This window comes from Apodemus sylvaticus, chromosome 12 (genome assembly GCF_947179515.1).
Source record: "Apodemus sylvaticus chromosome 12, mApoSyl1.1, whole genome shotgun sequence".
Lineage (NCBI taxonomy): Eukaryota > Metazoa > Chordata > Mammalia > Rodentia > Muridae > Apodemus > Apodemus sylvaticus.
In genome coordinates this window covers 80,245,677-80,266,245 of record NC_067483.1, presented here as the reverse complement: position 1 = coordinate 80,266,245, position 20,569 = coordinate 80,245,677, and the positions used below count along the sequence as shown (strand labels likewise).

Genomic DNA, 20,569 nt, shown 5'->3' with positions numbered 1-20,569 from the left:
GAGGGAGGGAGAGAGAGAGAGAGAGAGAGAGAGAGAGAGAGAGAGAGAGAGAGAGAGAGAGAGAGAGAGACTGTCCCTGGGAACCAGTTAACAATCCCTGCTGGTTCCCAGCAGCTGCTGACACAGCTCTATAACTGTTGGAATCACTTCAGGGAGCACAATAAATCACCCTCCAACGTGGCCTGAACCTCCCCTCCGGCAGATCATAGGAACCTCCTCTCTTTTCCTTGGAATTTGTGATACTTCATAAAAAAATATCTAAGGATCTGAGCTTTCCTAGACACCTTGGCACCTAGGATTCTCCCTGATTTAAAACCCCTCTAGATGAGAGAAACACCCCCAAAGTGCAGCAATCTGAGTAACAGTCTTCGGGGGGGGAAAAGAAAAACACCCTGAGGCAAGGCAAGATGTTTGTCAACTCCGTGCCACTTTATTGAATAAAAAACATGAGAAACACTGGGCTGTCACTTTATTTAATCCTAGAGCAACCTAGAATTCCTAGACCCTGGAATCTTCTCAAAGCCACCAATCGCCTACAATAGCGGTACCCCAGCCTCCACTGTAATCACTTGAGCAGTTTTATAAACACTGGCACCTGGGTCTCATCCCCAGAGACTCCTGTGTCACCATCTGGGGGAAGCCTTGGCTGCTAGGTCTTTGAAAGCTCACCAGGTAACTCTAATTGGCATCTAGAGTTGGGATCTACTGGTGTAGAAGAGTCTCTTCACAATTCTATGCCTATGCAGAATGCTTTGTAGGTAAGAGATTGTCTGAGGCATTCACATCTGCACAGAAAGTGGGGATTCCAAGTTGGAGAAGAATTTAACAGTGTGCCATGAGCGTAGTAGTAGTCAGCCCACTGTCATCTTAATATTGAGACTGGATCTGAGTGTTTTCCCAAACAAATCTTCAATTTTATCAATAACACTATGTAATCGTCAATTTTATCATACATGTTTTATGAAAATCTTCAGTTTTATCAGGAAATGTCACCACTTCCTTTTTCATTTATATTCTAAATGTATTTGTATGCCTATCTTTGCATCTGAGTTTTTTCCAAAAAAAATTTTATATTATCAATTATCCTATGTAATCCTCAATTTTATGAATCATGTTATATGAAAATCTTCAGTTTTACCAGAAAATATTTCCACTTTAGTTTTCAAATATATCCTAAATTTATTTGTATGCCTATTATTTTAAGTGAGTTTTCTTCCAAAAAATCTTCAATATTATCAATTATCCTGTGTAATCCTCAAATTTATCACACACGTTAGATGAAACTCTTCAGTATTATCAGAAAATGTCAACACTTCCTTTTCCTATTATATTCTAAATGCATTTGTATGCCTACCATTGTATCTCAGTGTTTTTCCAAATTTTATTGAATTTTATCAATAACACTATGTAATCATCATTTTTATCATACATGTTTTATGAAAATCTTCACTTTAATCAGAAAAGAACAATACACAGAATGGGGGTATAGCTCAACTAGTAGAGTGCTTGCCTTGCACCAGGTCTTAAGTTTGGTACCCAGCATCATATACGGCATGGTCCCACACATACCTGTAATCCCAGACATCAGGAGTTAGAGGCAAGAGAATCAAAAGTTACAGGTCATCCTCGGTTACACTTGAGATTTAGGCTTAAAATACCCTGTCTCAAGAAAAACAAGAATTAAGTAGGGGTGCTCCCTAAAGGAAGACACGACACGTATCCCCACATCCCCACTGCCTTTCCTCCACTGCAGACATAAGTGCAGGGGATAAGGCATAAGTAGTGAGAGGCTAGCCGACCTCAATTCAAACTCTACCTCTAACAAACTTAATTAACCTCTCCAGGCCTTGACTTCCTTACATACATACATATATAGTACAAATTAGCTGGGTGTGGTGGCACAGGCCTTTAACCCAGATCTTGGGAGAGAAAAAAAAAAAGGCAGGAAGATCTCTGTGCATTTGAGGCCAATTCATCTATGTTGTGAGTTCCAAGTCTTCTTAGACTCGCTGAAAAACAGGAGAAAAAAAAAGCAAGTACTCTGGTTCCTACAATCCATCAGGAGAACACGACCCCCAGAATCAACTAAGGGGGACTCAAAGGGGCTCTCAGAGATGGAAGCTACAATCACGGTGCCTGCATGGGTCTGAGTTAGGGCCTCTGCAAATGTTATGATTTATCACGTGGTGCTCTTGTGGGACTCCTTACAACCGGAGTGCAGAGTGTCTCTGACTCTTGGACCCTCCTACTTTTCCTCCTACTAGGTTGCCTGATCCAACCTTGATATGAGGTTTGTGCCTACTCTTAGTGTAACATGTTATGCTGTGTTGGGTTATACCTGGGAGGCCTGCTCTTTTCTGAAGGGAAATGGTGGAGCAGTGAATCTAGGGGAAAAGGCAATGGTAGTGGGGAGAGCTGGGAGGAGTAAAGGGAGAGGGATCTGTGGTCAGGGAGAAAAATGAATATCTATGTGTGTGTGTGTGTGTGTGTGTGTGTGTGTGTGTGTGTGTGCACTATATATACTATATATAATATATATATATACTATATATTATATAGTAAAAGAGAGTAAATACTCTAAAATGAATCTTTACAAAATTCCCAAACAAGTGTGTTTGAAGGACTCAGTGTCTAACATACATTAAAAACTCAGATCAGAATAAGGTACTTTTAGCTTCGTTTCTGGAAGATGAGCTAACAGAAAATTTCCTGTTCCTCTAGCTCTGACAATCTTTCCACAAACACACACACCTTCTATTAAGAAGTCTCATCAACACCGCTACCTAAACAAGACCTGAACAAGGATGACACCAACATTGATGGGGAAAACTCATGAGGCCTCAACCCTAGACAAAGAACTATAGGCAACTAAGGAATGCTGAGAGCAAAGGCAGGGGGAATAGTGTTCCCCAGGAAAGAGCAGTAGGTTCTCCGATATCAAGTGGTCAGCTCTTAAAACATATATATATATATATATATATATATATATATATATATATATATATATATATATATATATTGTGTGTGTGTGTGTATAGCCATTATTAAATAAATATAGTCCACACATATCAGAACAAGCAAGAGGAGATGCATGGGAAGGGTTAGATAGAAGAAAGGGGGAAGATGTAATTATATTTAATTTCAAAACTAAAATATTTTTTAGAAAGAATAGTGTGGGGCTGGAGAGATGACTCAGCAGTTAAGAGCACTGGCTACTCTAACAGAGGACCGGGGTTCAAATCCCAGCACCTACATGGCAGCTCATAACCATCTATAACTCCAGTTATATACAGTCAAAACACCAATGCACATAAGATAAAACTAAATAAATCTTTAAGAAAAAGTATAGGGTCCTTTTAAATAGTATGAGGGACTTTGCCTGTGATTAGGCAGCTGGTACCCTCAGAACCTTGATGGGACATTATGGGTTCACTTATTTATGTTTATGTGGCATTGGAACACGCGCCAAAACTGGACCAGAAGGATTCCCTGAGTCTATCTGTTCTAGATCCGTCTTTAAATACAGCCACCTGCTTTGAAGCTCATTGGGAGCTAAGAATGCCTACCAGATAAGACTAGTTTTATAAGCACACTGGGCATAGAGTGTGACCTAGCAGTTCCCAAGTCAATGAGTCTGCAAGCATGATCAACACCCAGAGACAATGATTTCCATATTAGTAGACTACGGTATATCATTGGGCCAAGCATCCAGGGAAATTAAACTAGGAATCTCCTTTTTCTTTAGGAAAAAACAAATAAACCCACTTAACTTACTTTCTGGTCCAGGTGAAATGAACAGATATCCACAGATAAGATAGAGACAGGAAACTGAAGGGAGGCAATTTTGACAGGTTACCAGGCCAACCCATCAGAGGCAAGAGGGTAGTTATCTTGGGGTGGAGCTACTTAGAAATCAAAGTATCACTTCTTTTCTTTTCAGAGGATTCTGGGGACAAAACTATGTTTACAAAACCTGTTCTGGGTGATGTTTTGTTTTGTTTTGTTTTTTATTTTCTCTCTTTGTGTTAAGCTTTGCTTTACTACAACACAGTAAAATTGGAGATAGTGAAGAACACAGGGCAAAAATTCACAAATTTAATACTCTCCTTAATTTGTCAACTTCCATTACAAATCTATGTCTGTTGGAGCCTATCTCCATCTTTAGGGAGATCTGTAGTATCTCTTCCAGACTCTAGATAGACCAGATCTTACCAAAGAGATTGGTCCCCATATATTATTCATCTGCACCTGCATAAATCCTCATCTTAACTGTGACATTGGCATGATGGCTTTTATTGGAGAACATGCAAAGCTTCTCTCATGAGCAGTAATACAATATTTCTATCTGACACCAGGATATGCCAGGCTTCTGAACTGTATCAGGAAGTTCACCTGCTAGTTTTGAGCTTCTCCTATGAGCTCCTGGCAGTACAGTACTATGTTGCATCTTTTGCCTAGATGCTACCATTTGGGCCAGGGTTAGACCTAATCTTTGTACCAAATGTCAATTTTCAATTACAAAAGAGAGTTGTGTGCATAGTTAGCCATCCTTGGGTGCTCTGACCTGTGCTATTGCTCAGTCTTCTGGATTTCACCTATAAATGAGTTACAAGGTCCCTTCAGGCCTTTCCAGAAGATTAGAACTAGTCTCCAATTTCTGTAGAAGAAAAAAAATCTAAATAAGTTCACTCAACTTACTTTCTTGTAAACAAGGCATAATATTTTGCCTTGATTTTAAGTGCTCATGTACATGTGTATGCATATGTATGTGCATGCAGGCATATGTGTGTATGTAGTTATGTGTGCACATGTTCATACATGTATAGAAGCCAGAAAACAGTCTTGAGGAACATCATCAGGAACACCATCTATGTATTTCAAAACAGTCTCCCATTAATCTGTGGCTTACCAATTAGATCAGACTGGCTGGCCATTTAGCCTCCGTGAGTCTCTTGTTCCTACCTCTGCAATGTTGGGACTACAAACACTGACCACCATGCCTGGCAACTTTGTGTAGGCTCTGGGTACTGAACTCAGGTCCTCATGTGTGCAAGACAGGTGCTTTACCAATTGAGCCATCTTCCTAACCGTTGCCTAGTTTTAATATCAAGGTTTAAGTAGAGCAGGGCTCTCTGTATTTTGAACTTGCGTTTTAATGCCCCTGGATAAGCTTGATGCACAATCCCTGGAATACCCAGCGCAATAACACAGGATTAGCAAAATCACCTAGAGTGACCAACATGGAAGGCTGGTGTTATCCACTTACAAGAAATTTAAAATAACAGCACCAACATTTCCAAACCAAAATCATTCTCAGCAAATATTTTATTAGATTACATCTAACAACTTCATATATTATGACAATTCACCAGGTACCTAGGAATACATTTTCTAAGAAGATTACATCAAAGTATCTACCAGAGAAGTAAATTGCTTAAATGTAAGCACTATAGAAATATTTATTAAGATTTTTTAATCCACACCAAATGCAAATACTACCTGTTAAAATTTCCCTGGATAAAATCATCAGGGCCAGAGGCTCTCTGCTAGACTGTGTATAGCAAGGTAGCCATAATTGAATTCTGAAGAACATATTAGCTCATCCCACATCCCTGAGGAGTTGGGACGGCCTTCTATAATTAAGACATATCTCCTGGTTAGATTCTTTAACTAGAAAAGAGCATCAACCCTCTCTCCCACTTAGCTGAGTGTCAGGGTGTATAGATCTGCCCTAATTGGACAATGGAGAATTATCTGCACTCATATTTTTGCCTAAGAATGTATTTCCCTAACTCTTGTGCTTTTAAATGGTTATCAAAGGTCAATTAGGGAAATCAATATTCATAAATAATTTCTTCTAAGACACTCTGTTTGTCCTCCTAATGGTCTGGACTAAATTCTTAGCAAATCAGAAACACATGCTTCCAACCTAGACAAAACTCTAACAGCACTGTTTTCATGGTGTATAATATTTAGGCACATAGTACAAAGCCAATTAATAATAAACAGAGGGTGGCTCATATACAAGCTTACTGTTTGTGTAATCATATCTGCCTCTTACAATGACATTTAAATTAATTATATCATTTCTCTTGACTTATAGGAAAGAAAACTGAATTCAAAGAGGTCAAATAATTGTAAGATATAAAACCAGGACATAGACTTGATTCTAGTACCTCTAAATTTAGCCATTCTATCCTATGCCTTACCTAAAATAATTATTGAATAAACCACTCTCCAATAAGGCCTTATGGAATGACTTCATTGTTTACCCAGTCTGGAAAGACAATGATAAAGGATACCTCTAGGTAAAGCCAGCAACATTGAGGGGTCTGTTTCTATAAAGCAGCCAAACAGACTGAAGCAAATGTATTCTATCACTGGATTTGACTACAGATTTATGAATCTCAAAGATCTTTAGATTTTTGTCCTCAAACTGCAATTCTAAAAGAGGGAGTATCAGAACCCCACACCTGAACCCCATGACTAGCTAGCTCCAAAATAGAGCTGTTCACCTCAGAGAGACTCATCACAAAAGATCCCAGCAGCAGAGGTAGGTTGGCTCAGATATAACTCTGCAAGACAGTGACAGTCTGCCTGAACTTAGAGTCTTGATTTTAGAGGGTCAATAATGAAGTTGTCATGAAACTACTCAAATCCATTCAAGACAAAGGTGACTTTATTGACTTATGGGCCCAAGAAGTTCAGGTACAGATTTTATTCCAGACAAGGACTGATTCTGAACACAGTGAAGTCAGTGCTCCATCACTCTGGGTTGCCCAAACAAGACCTTCATAATGACACTAGTTGACCTGCAACATGGACAGAAGAGATTTCACAAAGCCACAACTATATATGAAGAGCCAGGGGTAATCAGTGGCTGCTGAGAAAAGGACAATCAGTTTTCTTTGGGAATGGACCTCCTGATAGATTATCTAGTCTCCAAGTCTTCAACAAAATACAAGTAACACTAAATATAATCAGTAAGATGGATGACTGATAAATAGATGATTGATAGATAGACAGACAGACAAACAGATAGATAGATATTATATGTATGGGTATATGCATATAAGGCTAATAATAAGAAGACATCATGAATTTGAGAGAGAATTGGGGAGAAGAGGGGAGGATTTGGAGAAGGAAGGATAGAAAGGATATAAACACAGCATTCAATACGACATTCTAAAACAAAAACAATAAAAAATTATTCTCCTTTCTGTGCATCTGTTTTCTCATCTATGTGAGGGAGAAGGATTATGTCTAAATTTTTTTCAATTAAATATATATATAATATACATACATACAAACACACATATACATGGATAAGTCAGATTCTCTTTGATAAAGAGTCCTAGTGGGGTGCATATGCTGGAAGCCTTACATTTAAATTCCATGCTCTAGTGCTGAGGATCGCAGAGCAGAGAAGTGAAAGGCCACATTCACAGAACAGACCTACAACATCTGCTGGGGTTAAAAGGTTCATAACCGAGACAAGGGAGAGAATGTAATCCCAGGAGGCGCCTCAGGGCTCACAACAGTAGGTCAGAACCACAGCTGCGGCTTGATAAACACATCACCTTCTGTTTTGTACTTCAGCGAACGCCAGTTCAAAACATTGGGGCTGAGTGTCCCACCAACATAGACTGTCTTGATCTGTTCTGGAGATAGCACAAAGTCCCACATGTTCACATCTCCGATGTCTCCCACAAAAGACTGCTTTGCATCAAAGCTACCCCCATACGAGTCCTGCTCCTGCCCCAAGATGATGCTTGCATCTGTCCACACAGTGTAGCCCTTGTTCAGACTTTGCCGCACCTTGGGTTTCCCATCAATCCAGAGCTCTGCAATCCCTGTAGCAGACTCCCAGCTGGCACAGATGTGTGTTGGAGCCTGAGGGATTTCTGAAACCGTGAATAGTACCTCAGGCCCACCCACTCCAAAATGATACCCGTTATCCTTAGTCCAAAATATGAGAATGTCGTTAGAGCTCTTCCTGGTAGCATAAGAGAAGATACCGAAGCTTCGGACTGTGCTCAGAGCAGTGTAGAAATGGAGACACACAGTGAAGGCATTCAGTGGCTTCTTTGACTCTGCTTCCAGAGACACATAGAAGTACCTGACTCTTTTGGAAATACGAAGGCCGCTTTAGACATGTCTGTGAGACAGAAAACCAAGAAAGTGAGTAGTTTCTCAGTGAAGACTTATCCCTCCCTTACAAGTAGTTTGGGATCAAGAGACATCTGGCCCTCTCCCAGGTTACATAAATACACAGCCATACCTGCTCCTGCTCCTTGATTCCTTATATAAAACATTAAGCTCCCACCATTCTCCGCTAAGGAAAGAAACTTTATAATAGCTCCTACCTTCATGGCCAAAAGCCTGAGAGAAGCTGATCATGGTCAGAAAGCACCATAGTAGCTTCTCCATGGCTAGCGATGCTGCTGGGATCTGGACTAAGAGAACAGTTTTGTCTGAAAGATCAAGGACGAGAAGTCCTGGATCCCTTGCCTCGGGCCCAGCCCATCCTTAGATTTATAACTATAGCAGATGGAGAGGCTGAACCACTTTGTAAATGATTTCCTAACACTGCCTCTTGGGGTAAACGTCAGACCACTGGGAGGAAGGGAAGCAAAAGATCATTCTAGAACAGCGAAATCAATGTGGGTTATTTATTACAAACCCCTGTGACCCCTGAATCACCAGTTTCTGTGTGACAGGGAAAATGAGAAAGCTTCCCAAGACTCCACTTTGCCTATCTATACTGAGAAAATATTGGGAAATTTTAGCTTAATAGACGAGCACTCGTGTGTGTGCATATGATGATTGCTAACCTCTTCTGGAAGCTGTTTTTTTCCATATTGGGAAATGAAGAAAGGAAACATTCCATTCCCAGCACCAAGAACAAACTTTCCCTGGCCAACTGCCTAGGCTTACCAGAGCCTTGGACTGACTGGAATACCTGTCCTATTCCAAATGTACCACTGTGAAACAGTGAAACAGACTGGGTTATTATTTGTCTGTTGTTTTGTTTTTTATTTATTTTAATGTGGAAGCTTCAGGGAGGAGTCAGGATGGTCAGTGTCTGTGTTTTCTGTTCAGAGTCTAAATGGCCGTCCACACGGCCTAGCAGCAATTAAGCAGTTCTCTGCTTACCTCCATCTTCTAGTTGAGACCTGTGCTCCTTTGCCTTGCTCTGGAACCCCTCACGATCACATCCATCCTTTCCATTCATAAGTCACCCTCTAATTGAGAAATCAGAGGGAAAAAAAATACTGTATCCCCTGAAGCAGAGAACCATTCATTCAGTAATTCCATTTTTAGTGAGATGCATTCTCAGCCTCAACTACCGGTCAGAATGAGATTTGAACAAAAAAAAAAAAAAAAGAAAGAGAGAGAGAGAGAGAGAGAGAGAGAGAGAGAGATTCTCTAGGTTGTACCCTTTACAGTGAAGATACATGGCTTCCCTTTTGCTCCTTCCTTGCCCTCTGGTTATGGCTTACAAGAGAGAGAGAGGGAGAGGGAGAGAGAGAGAGAGAGAGAGAGAGAGATCATCTTTCCACAACAAGCTGCAAGCAGAGGTTGACACAGCAACTCAATAGGTTAAACCGGTAAATATTATAAAGCCATTGTTTCAACCCTTGAATATCATCTACAAAATATTTATTTAAAGAATATGCAGTCTTAAATTTTGTTAAATCACTATGAATTTGGTCATTCTCATATTGAAACTTGGTTGCTACCATTCTGTATCTTTCCACTGTAAAATCTACCTGCCTTTCTGACTCCCCATAAGAAATAAAAAGTTGCTAAATATATCTAAGGTCAAACTTGCACCTTTATAGCAGGCCCAGATGGCCCATCACCTAATGAATTTCGCCCCCCCCCCCCAAACCCTACCCCTGTGTTTTTTTTCTGCCTCACACATCATTAATTTCACCTTCATTCTATCATTTCCCCAAATACCAAACCTACAATAAGCACAGCATTTTAGAGAAGGAAGAGAAAGAAGGGGGGGGGAAGGAAGGTAGGAAGGTTATTTGTAACCAAGACCCCTGTTGTTCCATATCTTCCTACTTAACCCAAGGATTTCTGGTTCTGACCTCTATCTCTTAAGAAGAAAACAACCCCCTTCTCTATCTATCTATCTATCTATCTATCTATCTATCTTTCTTTCTTTCTTTCTCTCTCATTGAATTTAATAACCAATTTTCTGGGGTGTTTTTTATAAATTTTATGGAACATCTGACATTCAGCACAGTTCCTCTTTCATGAAATCATGCACATTGTTTCACAATGAGCAAATCTAAAGGCCTTAAGAAGTGATTTCCAGACCCATCATTCCAATTATGAGAGACAATCACATTGAGTCTCTGAATTCATCTGTTACCAGTACTCTTACTGGACTCTGATCTTCAAAGGTAGGTTATTCACAAATCCCTTTGACTTAATTTACACATTTCAGTTGGTTTATGATATTTATATCTTAAAGAGCTTGGGAAAATAGAAATACCTTTGTAGCAACCCCTGGACCTAAGACCTTGGTTTCATATTGGTCATCCCTTGCCCTGAAACATCCTGGTATCTTTACATAGGAAAACTGCCAGCCTTTCACATAGAAACAGCGTTTAAACTGAGCCATAAAAACTGAAGTAAGGGATTCAAGAATGTTTTATCTTCTTTTCCTGTTTCTCTGATAAAAATAGCTGAAAAAGAAAGGCAACTTAGGAGAGAAAGGATTTATTTTAGTTCACAGTTCCAAGTTACAGTCCTTCGTAACAGAGAAGTAAGAGGGAGGAGCTTGAGGGAGTTGGACATATCACAACCATAATCGGAAACAGAACAATGGATGCACACATGCGTGTTCTCAGTTCACCTTCTCCACTCTCGTGCAATTCAGTATCCCCTGCCTAGGGAATTGTGCCGCTCGCAGTGGGCAGTCTTCCCACCTCAGTTAAAGTCATCAAACTCCCACAGACCAACATGACCTAAATAGTCCTTTACTGACACTCTCTTCCCAGGAGATTCTAGATTGTATTAAGTTGAAAATTAAAATTAACCATCATAGAGACTAAGAGAATAATATGACATAGCTACCAACCTCCAAACTTTATTTTCTACTACCATACACAAACTTCAAAATCTTTTTTTGTTTTTGTTTGTTTGTTTGTTTGTTTTTGGTTTGGTTTGGTTTTTGAGGCAGGGTTTCTCTGTGTAGCCCTGGCTGTCCTGGAACAAACTCTGTAGAGCAGGCTGGCCTCAAACTCAGAAATCTGCCTGCTTCTGCCTCCCAAGTGCTAGGATTAAAGTCAAAATCTTGTTTGAACTCCTCTAACCACAGTAGTCCATTTTTTTAGTAAATCAATGTATTTATAGTCCAAAATGTTATTGTTTTGCCAGTCAAAATTCTACAGATTGTACCAATTCATTGTTTTATTTACCCCATTAGCTTAATTAAGTCATGGATAAAGCATCTACTTCATATTTCCCACTTCCTAGTCACCATTAGAATTATCAGTTTTACCTGAAAATTATTGCATTTATACTCATAATGTATTAATATACTATTTCTACTACTCTTATAAACTGCCTAATAAAATAATCTATAAAAATATTGCTTCAAAGGCCATTTTATTTTAAGCAATTGAGAGACTTTGAAAGTTAATAAATAAGGTTATAAATAAGGAAATTATATACTTGGATAAGTGTTTCTAAATTTTAATGGAAGAAAATATGAGGGTTGTATTAAAGTAAGTGGGATTATAAATTCATAGACTTAATGGACTTTACATCAATTTCACCATGACAAATGTTAGGAACTGCTGCTAAAGATCACGGACTAGGCCATTAGCTAGACAAGTTAAGGTAAATGTGACAAGTGTCAGAACTAGTCAGGAACAGTTAAGAACTCAGGGGAGACAGACTTGAGAGACATGCCAAAACCACTGATGAGAATGGAAGCCTGACCAAATGTGAAGTCATCCAAGACCAATGCATGAAGACAACTAACTATCACTTGCATATCAAGCACTATGTGAGTGAGGACAAAATGACTTATTGAGTCACACCTAGATCAGTGACTTTTACTTAGTGGCAACTAGTCTCTAGCCCAATCTGAGTCTCCAAGGCAAAATAAATAAATAAATAAATAAATATGCACATTGACTTATACAAATAAGATCAAGTATGTCTGCTATGAAAATTAGAAAAAATTAAACCCTGTTACTAATGAATAACAGTACTATCCTCTTGAAAGACAACTGATACCAAACCTAATCTAGAATTGGTACCTTGTCAGTAGATTGTAGAGCGAATGGATGAAAGACATTACTGAAGGAAGAAGTCACAGAAGAACCATAGAAGACAAATTTAAGCGGGGATGGACTGAGCACAGATTCCAATATCCTCTTCCCATTTCAGTTCCTATAAATGATGGAAAATATGTTTCCAAAATGTAGATCAATATGGAAATCTTGAATAAAAGGGGTTCATCGGCAGAAAGGAAAATGAATTCTCTAAAATTCAGAAAGTAGGAAGCACACATCAGTGGAATAGATCATAACCCAAAACATATGCAAGGATGGGCTACTGGGGAAATGCACTGCTGCACCCTGAAGTAAAGGATAATGGGAATGGGTGCTAGAGTGTGAGGCAGCAGTGGCAATTAGGAGTCTTGGAGACTGCACCCCACTCCCTTTCCTAAGCATTAAGCAGTAAAGTCCCTGTTCACAGCCTGCGGCAGAAAGATTCCTCTAGCTCAAGAGTTTGTAGAGACCCAGAAGGTTTCCAACCCTGATAATAAATTGATGTGCCCTGCCAGTATTTCCTGCTCATTTCTCATAGTTGCTAGAGATAGGCCACAGAGTCAGTAAGCACATCAATGGGCAAACAGAAAGACTCAACATGTGTCTTTACAGATGCAGATATGGCTGCCTTAGGAAGTTAAGAGCAAATGGGCAAAGCTGACAATGGTGATACATGTCTGTAATCCCAGCACGTAGGAACTAGAGGCAGGAGGATCAAGAGTTTTAAGTCATCTTCTACAATATTCCAAGTTCTAGGCTTGCCTGAACCGCATGGGACTTGTCTCCTCCAAAAACAAGAGTAAACAAGAAATGTAATTTGGTTATATGCAGCATGAACAAGCAAATAGCAAACAATTTTTTTCAAATTTAAATTTCTTATTATATGGGATATAGATGTATGTCAGAGCACCATCTGCATGCCACGTAGCTGTGAAGGTCAGAAAAGTGCATCTCTAAAACAGAAGTCACAGAGAGCCGTAAACCGCCATATTAATGCTGAGAGTTGAGCATGTGTCTTCTGAAAAAGCAACAAATCCTCTTAACTGCAAAACCAACTCTTCAGCCCAAAAAGAACTATTATTTTGAAGAAAGAAATATTTATATTAGGAGTAAGGAAATAATTAAGGAAGTAACAGAAAATTCTGTGGATGACAGCAGTAGACAAGTCAAAAGAACCTAAGAAAGATGTGTAGACACAGCCCATGTCTAATCCATGACAAGAAGCTGAAGAAATAAAACCTTCAGGAATGTGTGTGTGTGTGTGTGTGTGTGTGTGTGTGTGTATGGTGTCCGAGAAATAAAAAGAATCAGTAAGAGTGCCACAAGAGATAACAAACATTGTAAGTGATGGATTTGAGAAAAGCCTGGTTTGGTCATTCTACAGTGCTGGTATCTAAAAACATCATTATACCCCAAAACATACGCAACAATTCTTTGTCAGTTAAAAATAAGATAAAGTGAGATCCATCAATGGATATCAGAAAATTGTCAAGAAAATCAAAATGAGAAAAGATAAGGCTATCTGACTTATTTTAAGAATACCATAATGAGTTAATTAAGAATAAGTTAACTCAGAATCCAAATAAAAAGACTAGGAAATGAGAAGTCTATCTCACCTCTGAGTCTTATCTATGCAAAAAAAAAAAACTGAAATAAATTTGCTATAACCAAGCTACACAGGAAAAAAATCAAAACATCACAGCTAAGTGGGCAGCCAACGAAAGCAAACGGCCCTGCAGAACACGTGGTTTGGACGGTTTTGTTGCAGAGCACGTGGTTTGGACGGTTTTGCTGGGGACAGTCATGGGAGAAACAGTATCAAGGATCTAGGACTGACCATCAAGCTTTGGAGAGAAACCCCTGCTCCACAGCTATGAGCTGCAAGTTTGACAAGTCATTTCTCCCTCCACCCCTGGCGTGGCCGGAGTCAGTGACACAATGGCTATATGGCATGACGGCTCTGCGTTCACGGCAGCCAGTCCCCTGTGGAGTGAGAAGCTTAAGTTCAAGCTTTACCTGAGAGCTAAACAACTCCGCAGGCTCGGCCATGGCAAGGCAAGAAAGCGTCACAGCAGAAGTAAGGCCAACCACGCAGGGGCAGGACTCGGGGGTAGATGCCCACGCCATGCAACTGGACAAGGATTGACTGCCTGAGTAATTCCCATGGCTTTCTGCAGTAGGCCAGAACCTTTTCTCCGTAGCCTGCTACAGGGAGTAGGTAAAATGATTAGCATTTACCTGTCAAAGGTTTTCCTTGGAAAAAATAGAGAAACCTATCAATGCAATTAATTTATGCCACCTTGATCGACTTAAAGAACAACATGGAAACAATTCAAAGGGATCATTTTAAAATCATGTATTTAAAAATGTCTCAGAGTTTAAAATCTCACCTTTTTTCTATCCTTATTCAATTAAAAACAAAAATTTCAAGTAAAATTCCACACACAAAAAAAAAATTCTTAAAACTGAGGGCTTGGGAGTTAGTTCAGTGAGTAAGAATAGCTGTCAGGCAAGCATACGGACCTGAGTTGGAATCCTCATCCCCATAAAAGCACAGGATATGGCCCTGCACAAATGTGACCTTGTCACTAGGGGCAAACACAGATGAATCTTTGGAGCTCTCTGGCCAGCATCTAGTCAAATAGTAGCCAGCCCCAGGTCTAGTTAGAGCCCCTGACTTAAAAGGGATTAAGGCAGAGAAAGAGAAAGAACACCCAGCATCTTTCTCTGGCTTTGGGACACACGCACACACACACACACACACCTACACACAGACACACACTCACAGCACTCCATTCCACACCATACCACACATACACACTGAAATTTTAGAACCACTCCTCTGCAGTAACAAGATGTTTGCTATAATTGTGCAATTCAGAATAATAAGACAAGCAATAAAAGATTGATCAGAAACAAAAGGAAATGTTTGTGTTGCAGCCCAGCTGACATGGGATATATTTATTACCCCACCCCACCCCATCACAAGTGTCACCTTCCTTCTGGCCCTCTTCCCCACCCCGGCCAGATCAAGGGTTGATACCTACCCACAAGCTACAGCCTGCTTGCCTCCTGGAGGTCCACAATAACAAAAGACACAGGGGAGAATCTCACCCAAATATTCATGACAGCTGGAATACCCACACAGCCCAGCTGACATGAGACCCACCCCTCTCCCACCCACCCAACTCCCACCACCTACACCTTCATTCTGACCCAATTCCACAGAGGCATGAGAGGTCTGCAGTAACCAAGGACACAGGAGGCCTGCTCTAACCAGAAACACAGGAGGCCTGCCCTAACCAGAGACAACGCTGCCTGCCTCCAAGGAGACCAGCTCTAACTCAAGTCACAGAGCTCTACCTGCCTCCTAGGAGACTTGTTCCAGTCAGAGACACCCAGGCTGGTTAACAGCACAGAGAACCAGATGGCCAGAGGCAAATGAAAAATCATGTAACAGAATCCAATGCAATTCGGCACCATCAGAACCCAGTTCTCCAACCACAGTAAGCCTTTGATAGCCTAACATGCCTGGAAAGCAAGATAATGACCTGAAATTCCATCTCATGAAGATGATAGGGGCCTTTAAGGAAGATAAAAAGAACTCTGTATAAAGAAGTACAGGAAAACACAGGTAAACCGATAGAAGCTCTTAAAGAAGAAACAAATAAATCCCTTAAAGAAATACAGGAAAATACAATCAAGCAGGTAAAGGAATTGAACAAAATGGTTCAAGAACTAAAAATGAAAATAGGAACAATAAAGAAAACACAAAGAGAGGCAACCCTGGAGATAAACAGTTTAGAAAAGAGATCATGAGTTACAGATGCAAGCATCACCCTCAGAATTCAAGAGATAGAAGAGAGAGACTTGGGCATAAAAGATGCCACATCAGTTAAGGAAAATACAAAATGTAAAAAGCTCCTAACCCAAAATATACAGTAAATTTAGCACACAAAGAAAAGAACAAACCTAAGAATAACAGGAATAGAAGAGGGTGAAGAATCCCAGATCAAAGGATCAAAAAACATTTTCAACAAAAGCATAGAGAAAAACTTCCCTAACCTAAAGAAAAAGATGGCCATCAATGTACAAGAAGCCTACAGAATACCAACTACATTGGACCAGAAAAGAAAATCCTCTCATCAGATAAGAATCCATGCACTAAATGCACAGAAAAAATAATATTAAAAGGTATAAGGGGAAAAGGCCAAGTAACATATAAAGATAGACCTATCAGAATTACATCAGACGTCTCAACAGAGACTCTAAAAATCCAGAAGATCCTGGACAGATGTCATACAGACCCTAACAGAACACAAATGCCATCCCAAAATACTATACCCAGCAAAACTCTCAACCATCATAGATGGAGAAACCAAGATATTCCATGGCAAAACCAAATTTAAACAATATCTACTAGTCAAACACTACAGAGAATACTGGAATGGAATCTCCAAGACAGGGAGAGTAACTACACCCAAGAAACTGTAAGAAACTAAACATCTCGCAATAAACCCATGAGAGAGAACAGAGAGAATGATTCAAAGAATCAACAAAACCAAGATCTGGTTCTTTGAGAAAATCAACAAGATAGATAAACCCTTAGCCAAACTAACAAAAGGGCACAGAGACAGTATCTGAATTATCAGAAATGAAAAGGGAGACATAACAACAGAAACTGAGGAAATTCAAAAAGCATCAGAATCTACTACAAAAACCTATACTATACAAAACTGGAAAATCTAGAGAAAATGGATGATTTTATAGATAGATACCACTTACCAAAGTTAAATAAATATCAGATAAACTATTTAAAGAGTTCTACAACCCTAAGGAAATAGAAATAGCCACCAAAAACCTCCCAAACAAAATAAAGTCCAGGGCCAGATGGCTTTAGTGCAGAATTCTACCGGACCTTCAAAGAAGCGCTAATACCAATAATCTTCAAACTATTCCACAAAATAAAAACACAAGGAAAACTAATTCATTCTATGAAGCCACAATTACTCTGATACCTAAATTACACAAAGAACAAAGAAAAAAGAACTTCAGAGCAATCTGGCTTATGAATATCAATGCAAAAATGCTCAATAAAATTCTTGCAAACTGAATATGAAAGCATATCAAAACCATCATTCGCCATGATCAAGTAGGCTTCATCCCAAGGATGCAGGGATAGTTCAATATATGAAAATCTATCGATGTAATCCACTATACAAACAAACTCAAGGGAAAAGCCCACATGATCATCTCATTTGATGCTGAAAAAGCCTTCAACAAAATACAACACCCCTTCATGTTAAAAGTCTTGGAGAGATCAGGAATTCACAGCACATACCTAACTTAATAAAAGAAATATATAGCAAACCGTCAGCCAACATCAAATTCAATGGAGAGAAATTAGAAGCAATCCCACTAAAATTCAGAATAAGACAAGGTTACCCACTCTCTATCTATTCAATATAGTACTTGAAGTTCTAGCTAAAGCAATTAGACAACAAAAGGAGATCAAGGGGATACAGATTAGAAAGGAAGAAGTCAAAGTGGAGTGGTAATTTAGTTAACCTGCTCTGAGATCCTGACAGGTTGCGCAAATGCTGCAACCTATCATAGAGTTATGTGGATTGGCAAAAGAAAGACACACACACACACACACACACACACACACAAGTTAATTTTGACATGCCTTGGCTTCCTCAATGGCTGGGTACATCTAATCCTCCCCATGGCTAGCATTTATTTCCCTCTGGTACTCCTGGCTTAACACCTTCTTTTTCTATGTTTTATCTTTGCTGCCCTGTTACCTTCTGGGCAGCTCCCCCCATAGGGCCACTTTCCCCTCCACCTGCATTTTGAATGAATTTTCTTCTGTAGCTACTAAACCCAATCCCTCTGCCTCTGAGTCATAGTGAGTCTGCCTCCTCCTGTCCTTCCTATCTGTCCCAAGCCAAGGAATTCCAAAAGTCCCACTCTGTCTGCCCAAACATTAGCTGCCGGCATCTTTATCAATTTTAACCAACAGGGGGCAGGGTCTCTCAGTGTCTTATGTGCAGACAGTCATGTAAGCAGTTTGGGGGACCAAAATTAACATTATAACACAAGCAGCATTAGGCCCAACCCACTCCATGAAAGTATCACTTTTTGCAGATGATATGAGAGTATACATAAATGACCCCCAAAATTCCACCAGAAAACTACTACACAGTCAATAGGACAAATCAACAACCTACGGATTGGGGAAAAAATCTTCAGTAACCCCACATCCAATAGAGAGCTAATGTCCAAAATATATAAAGAACTCGAGAAGTTAGCCTCCAAAAAACACAGACAACCCAATTAAAAATGGGGTCCAGTGGTCGGTGGTTTCCGCATGCCTTTAATCCCAGCACTTGGGAGGCAGAGGCGGGTGGATTCCTGAGTTTGAGGCCAGCCTGGTCTACAGAGTGAGTTCCAGGACAGGCAGAGCTATACAGAGAAACCTGTCTCGGAAAAAAAAATGGAGTACAGAACTAGGCAGGAAATTCACAACAGAAGAATCTCGAATAGCAGAGAAGCCCTTAAAGAAATGTTCAAACACCTTAGTCATCAGAAAAATGCAAATCAAAATGACCCTGAAATTCCACTTCACCCCAATTAGAATGGCTAAGATCAAAAACTCAAGTGACAGAACATGCTGGCAAGGATGTAGAGAAAGAGGAACACTCCTCTATTGCTGGTGGGATTGCAAACTGGTACAACCACTCTGGAAATTAATTTGGAGGCTCCTTGGAAAATTAGAAGTAGATCTACCTGAAGATCCAGCTATACCACTCTTGGGCATATACTTAAAAAAGTCCCACCATACCACAAAGACACTTGCTCCACCATATTCATAGTAGTCTTATTTATAATAGCCAGATGCTAGAAACAACCCAGATGTCTCTCAACCAAAAAATGGATACAGAAAATGTGTTTGCACAATGGAATGCTATTCAGCTCTTAAAAATGAGGACATCCTGAATTTTGAAGACAGATTGATGGAACTAGAAAATATTCTGAGTGAGGTAACTCAAACCCAAAAAGGCATACATGATATATACTCATTAATAGGTGGACGTTAGCCAAAAATTACAGAATACCTAGGATACAACCTACAGACCGTAAGAAGTGTAACAGGCAGAAAGGCCACTTAGAAAGGGGAAGGAAATAACATGGAGGCAGAGGGAGAGAGGGACCTAGGTGGGAAATGAAAGGGGGAGGGGAAAGGAGGAACAGGATCAGATATGGGGGGGGGGGACCAAGAGAGAAACCCAGAGGGACAATAGAATGAATAGAAATAAGCAGCTTCAGGGGATGGGAGGTAGGAGAGACCCTCTAGAAAGTACCAGAGACCCAGAAGATGAGAGACTCTCAAGGTTCATTGTAGGGGTGACCTTAACCAAAATGCTCAACATTAGGGAGAAGGAACTCAAAAAGTCCACTTCCAGTAGATAGACAGAGCCTCAAGTAGGGGGACAGGGCTACTAACCTACAGTCAAAATTTCTACCCTGAATTGTTCTTGTCTAAAAGAACTGCAGGAACAAAAATGGAGAAGAGACTGAAGGAAAGGAGGTCCAATGACCAGCCCAACTTGGGATCCATCTCACAGGAGAAGGCGGGCACCAAGGCCCAACAATATTACTGATGCTATGATGTGCTTACAGACAGGAGTCCAGCATGGCTGTTCTCTGAGAGGCCCTATCAGCAGCTGACTGAAACAGAGACAGACACTTAAACACAACCATTGGACTGAAGTTGGGGATGCCTAAGATTGAATTAAGGGAAGGACTGAAGAAGCTACAAGAGAGAGCAACCCCATAGGAGGACCAACAGACTGAACTAACCCAGACCTCAGGGAGCTCCAGGAGCATACAAGGGGCCCATCCAAGACCCCTGGCACATAAATAGCAGAGGTCTGCCTGGCCAGGCCACAGTGAGAGAAAATGTACTTAATCCTCAAGAGAATTGAGGTCCCAGGGAAGGGGGAGGCCTAGTGGGGCAAGAACACCAGGGAGGAGAAATGGAATGAGGAACTGTGGGAGAGAAGACCAAGGTAGAGCAATGCCTGGGATGTAAATAAATAAAATAACTTTAAAAAAAAAAAAAGAAATGTTTGTGTTGTGCATATAATTGCCTTTATTTAAAATCCTAGACACATACACACACTTTTTAGAATCAATTGGAGTAATATTTGTGTTGTTATAAATTACATAAGAGACATTTAAAGCATTCTTTTCCCCTA

The 20,569-nt window shown here is 40.1% G+C and overlaps 1 protein-coding gene across 1 annotated transcript; it reads right to left on the bottom strand.

The window, feature by feature from the left end:
* Window positions 1-6,210: 6,210 nt before the first annotated feature.
* On the bottom strand, window positions 6,211-8,516 carry Crp (C-reactive protein). The gene is given in 4 exon segments (XM_052200478.1): window positions 6,211-7,551; window positions 7,554-8,114; window positions 8,117-8,158; window positions 8,367-8,516. Coding segments are annotated over 4 exon segments (693 nt in total). The 5' UTR covers window positions 8,431-8,516; the 3' UTR covers window positions 6,211-7,525.
* Between the last annotated feature and the right edge of the window lie 12,053 nt (window positions 8,517-20,569).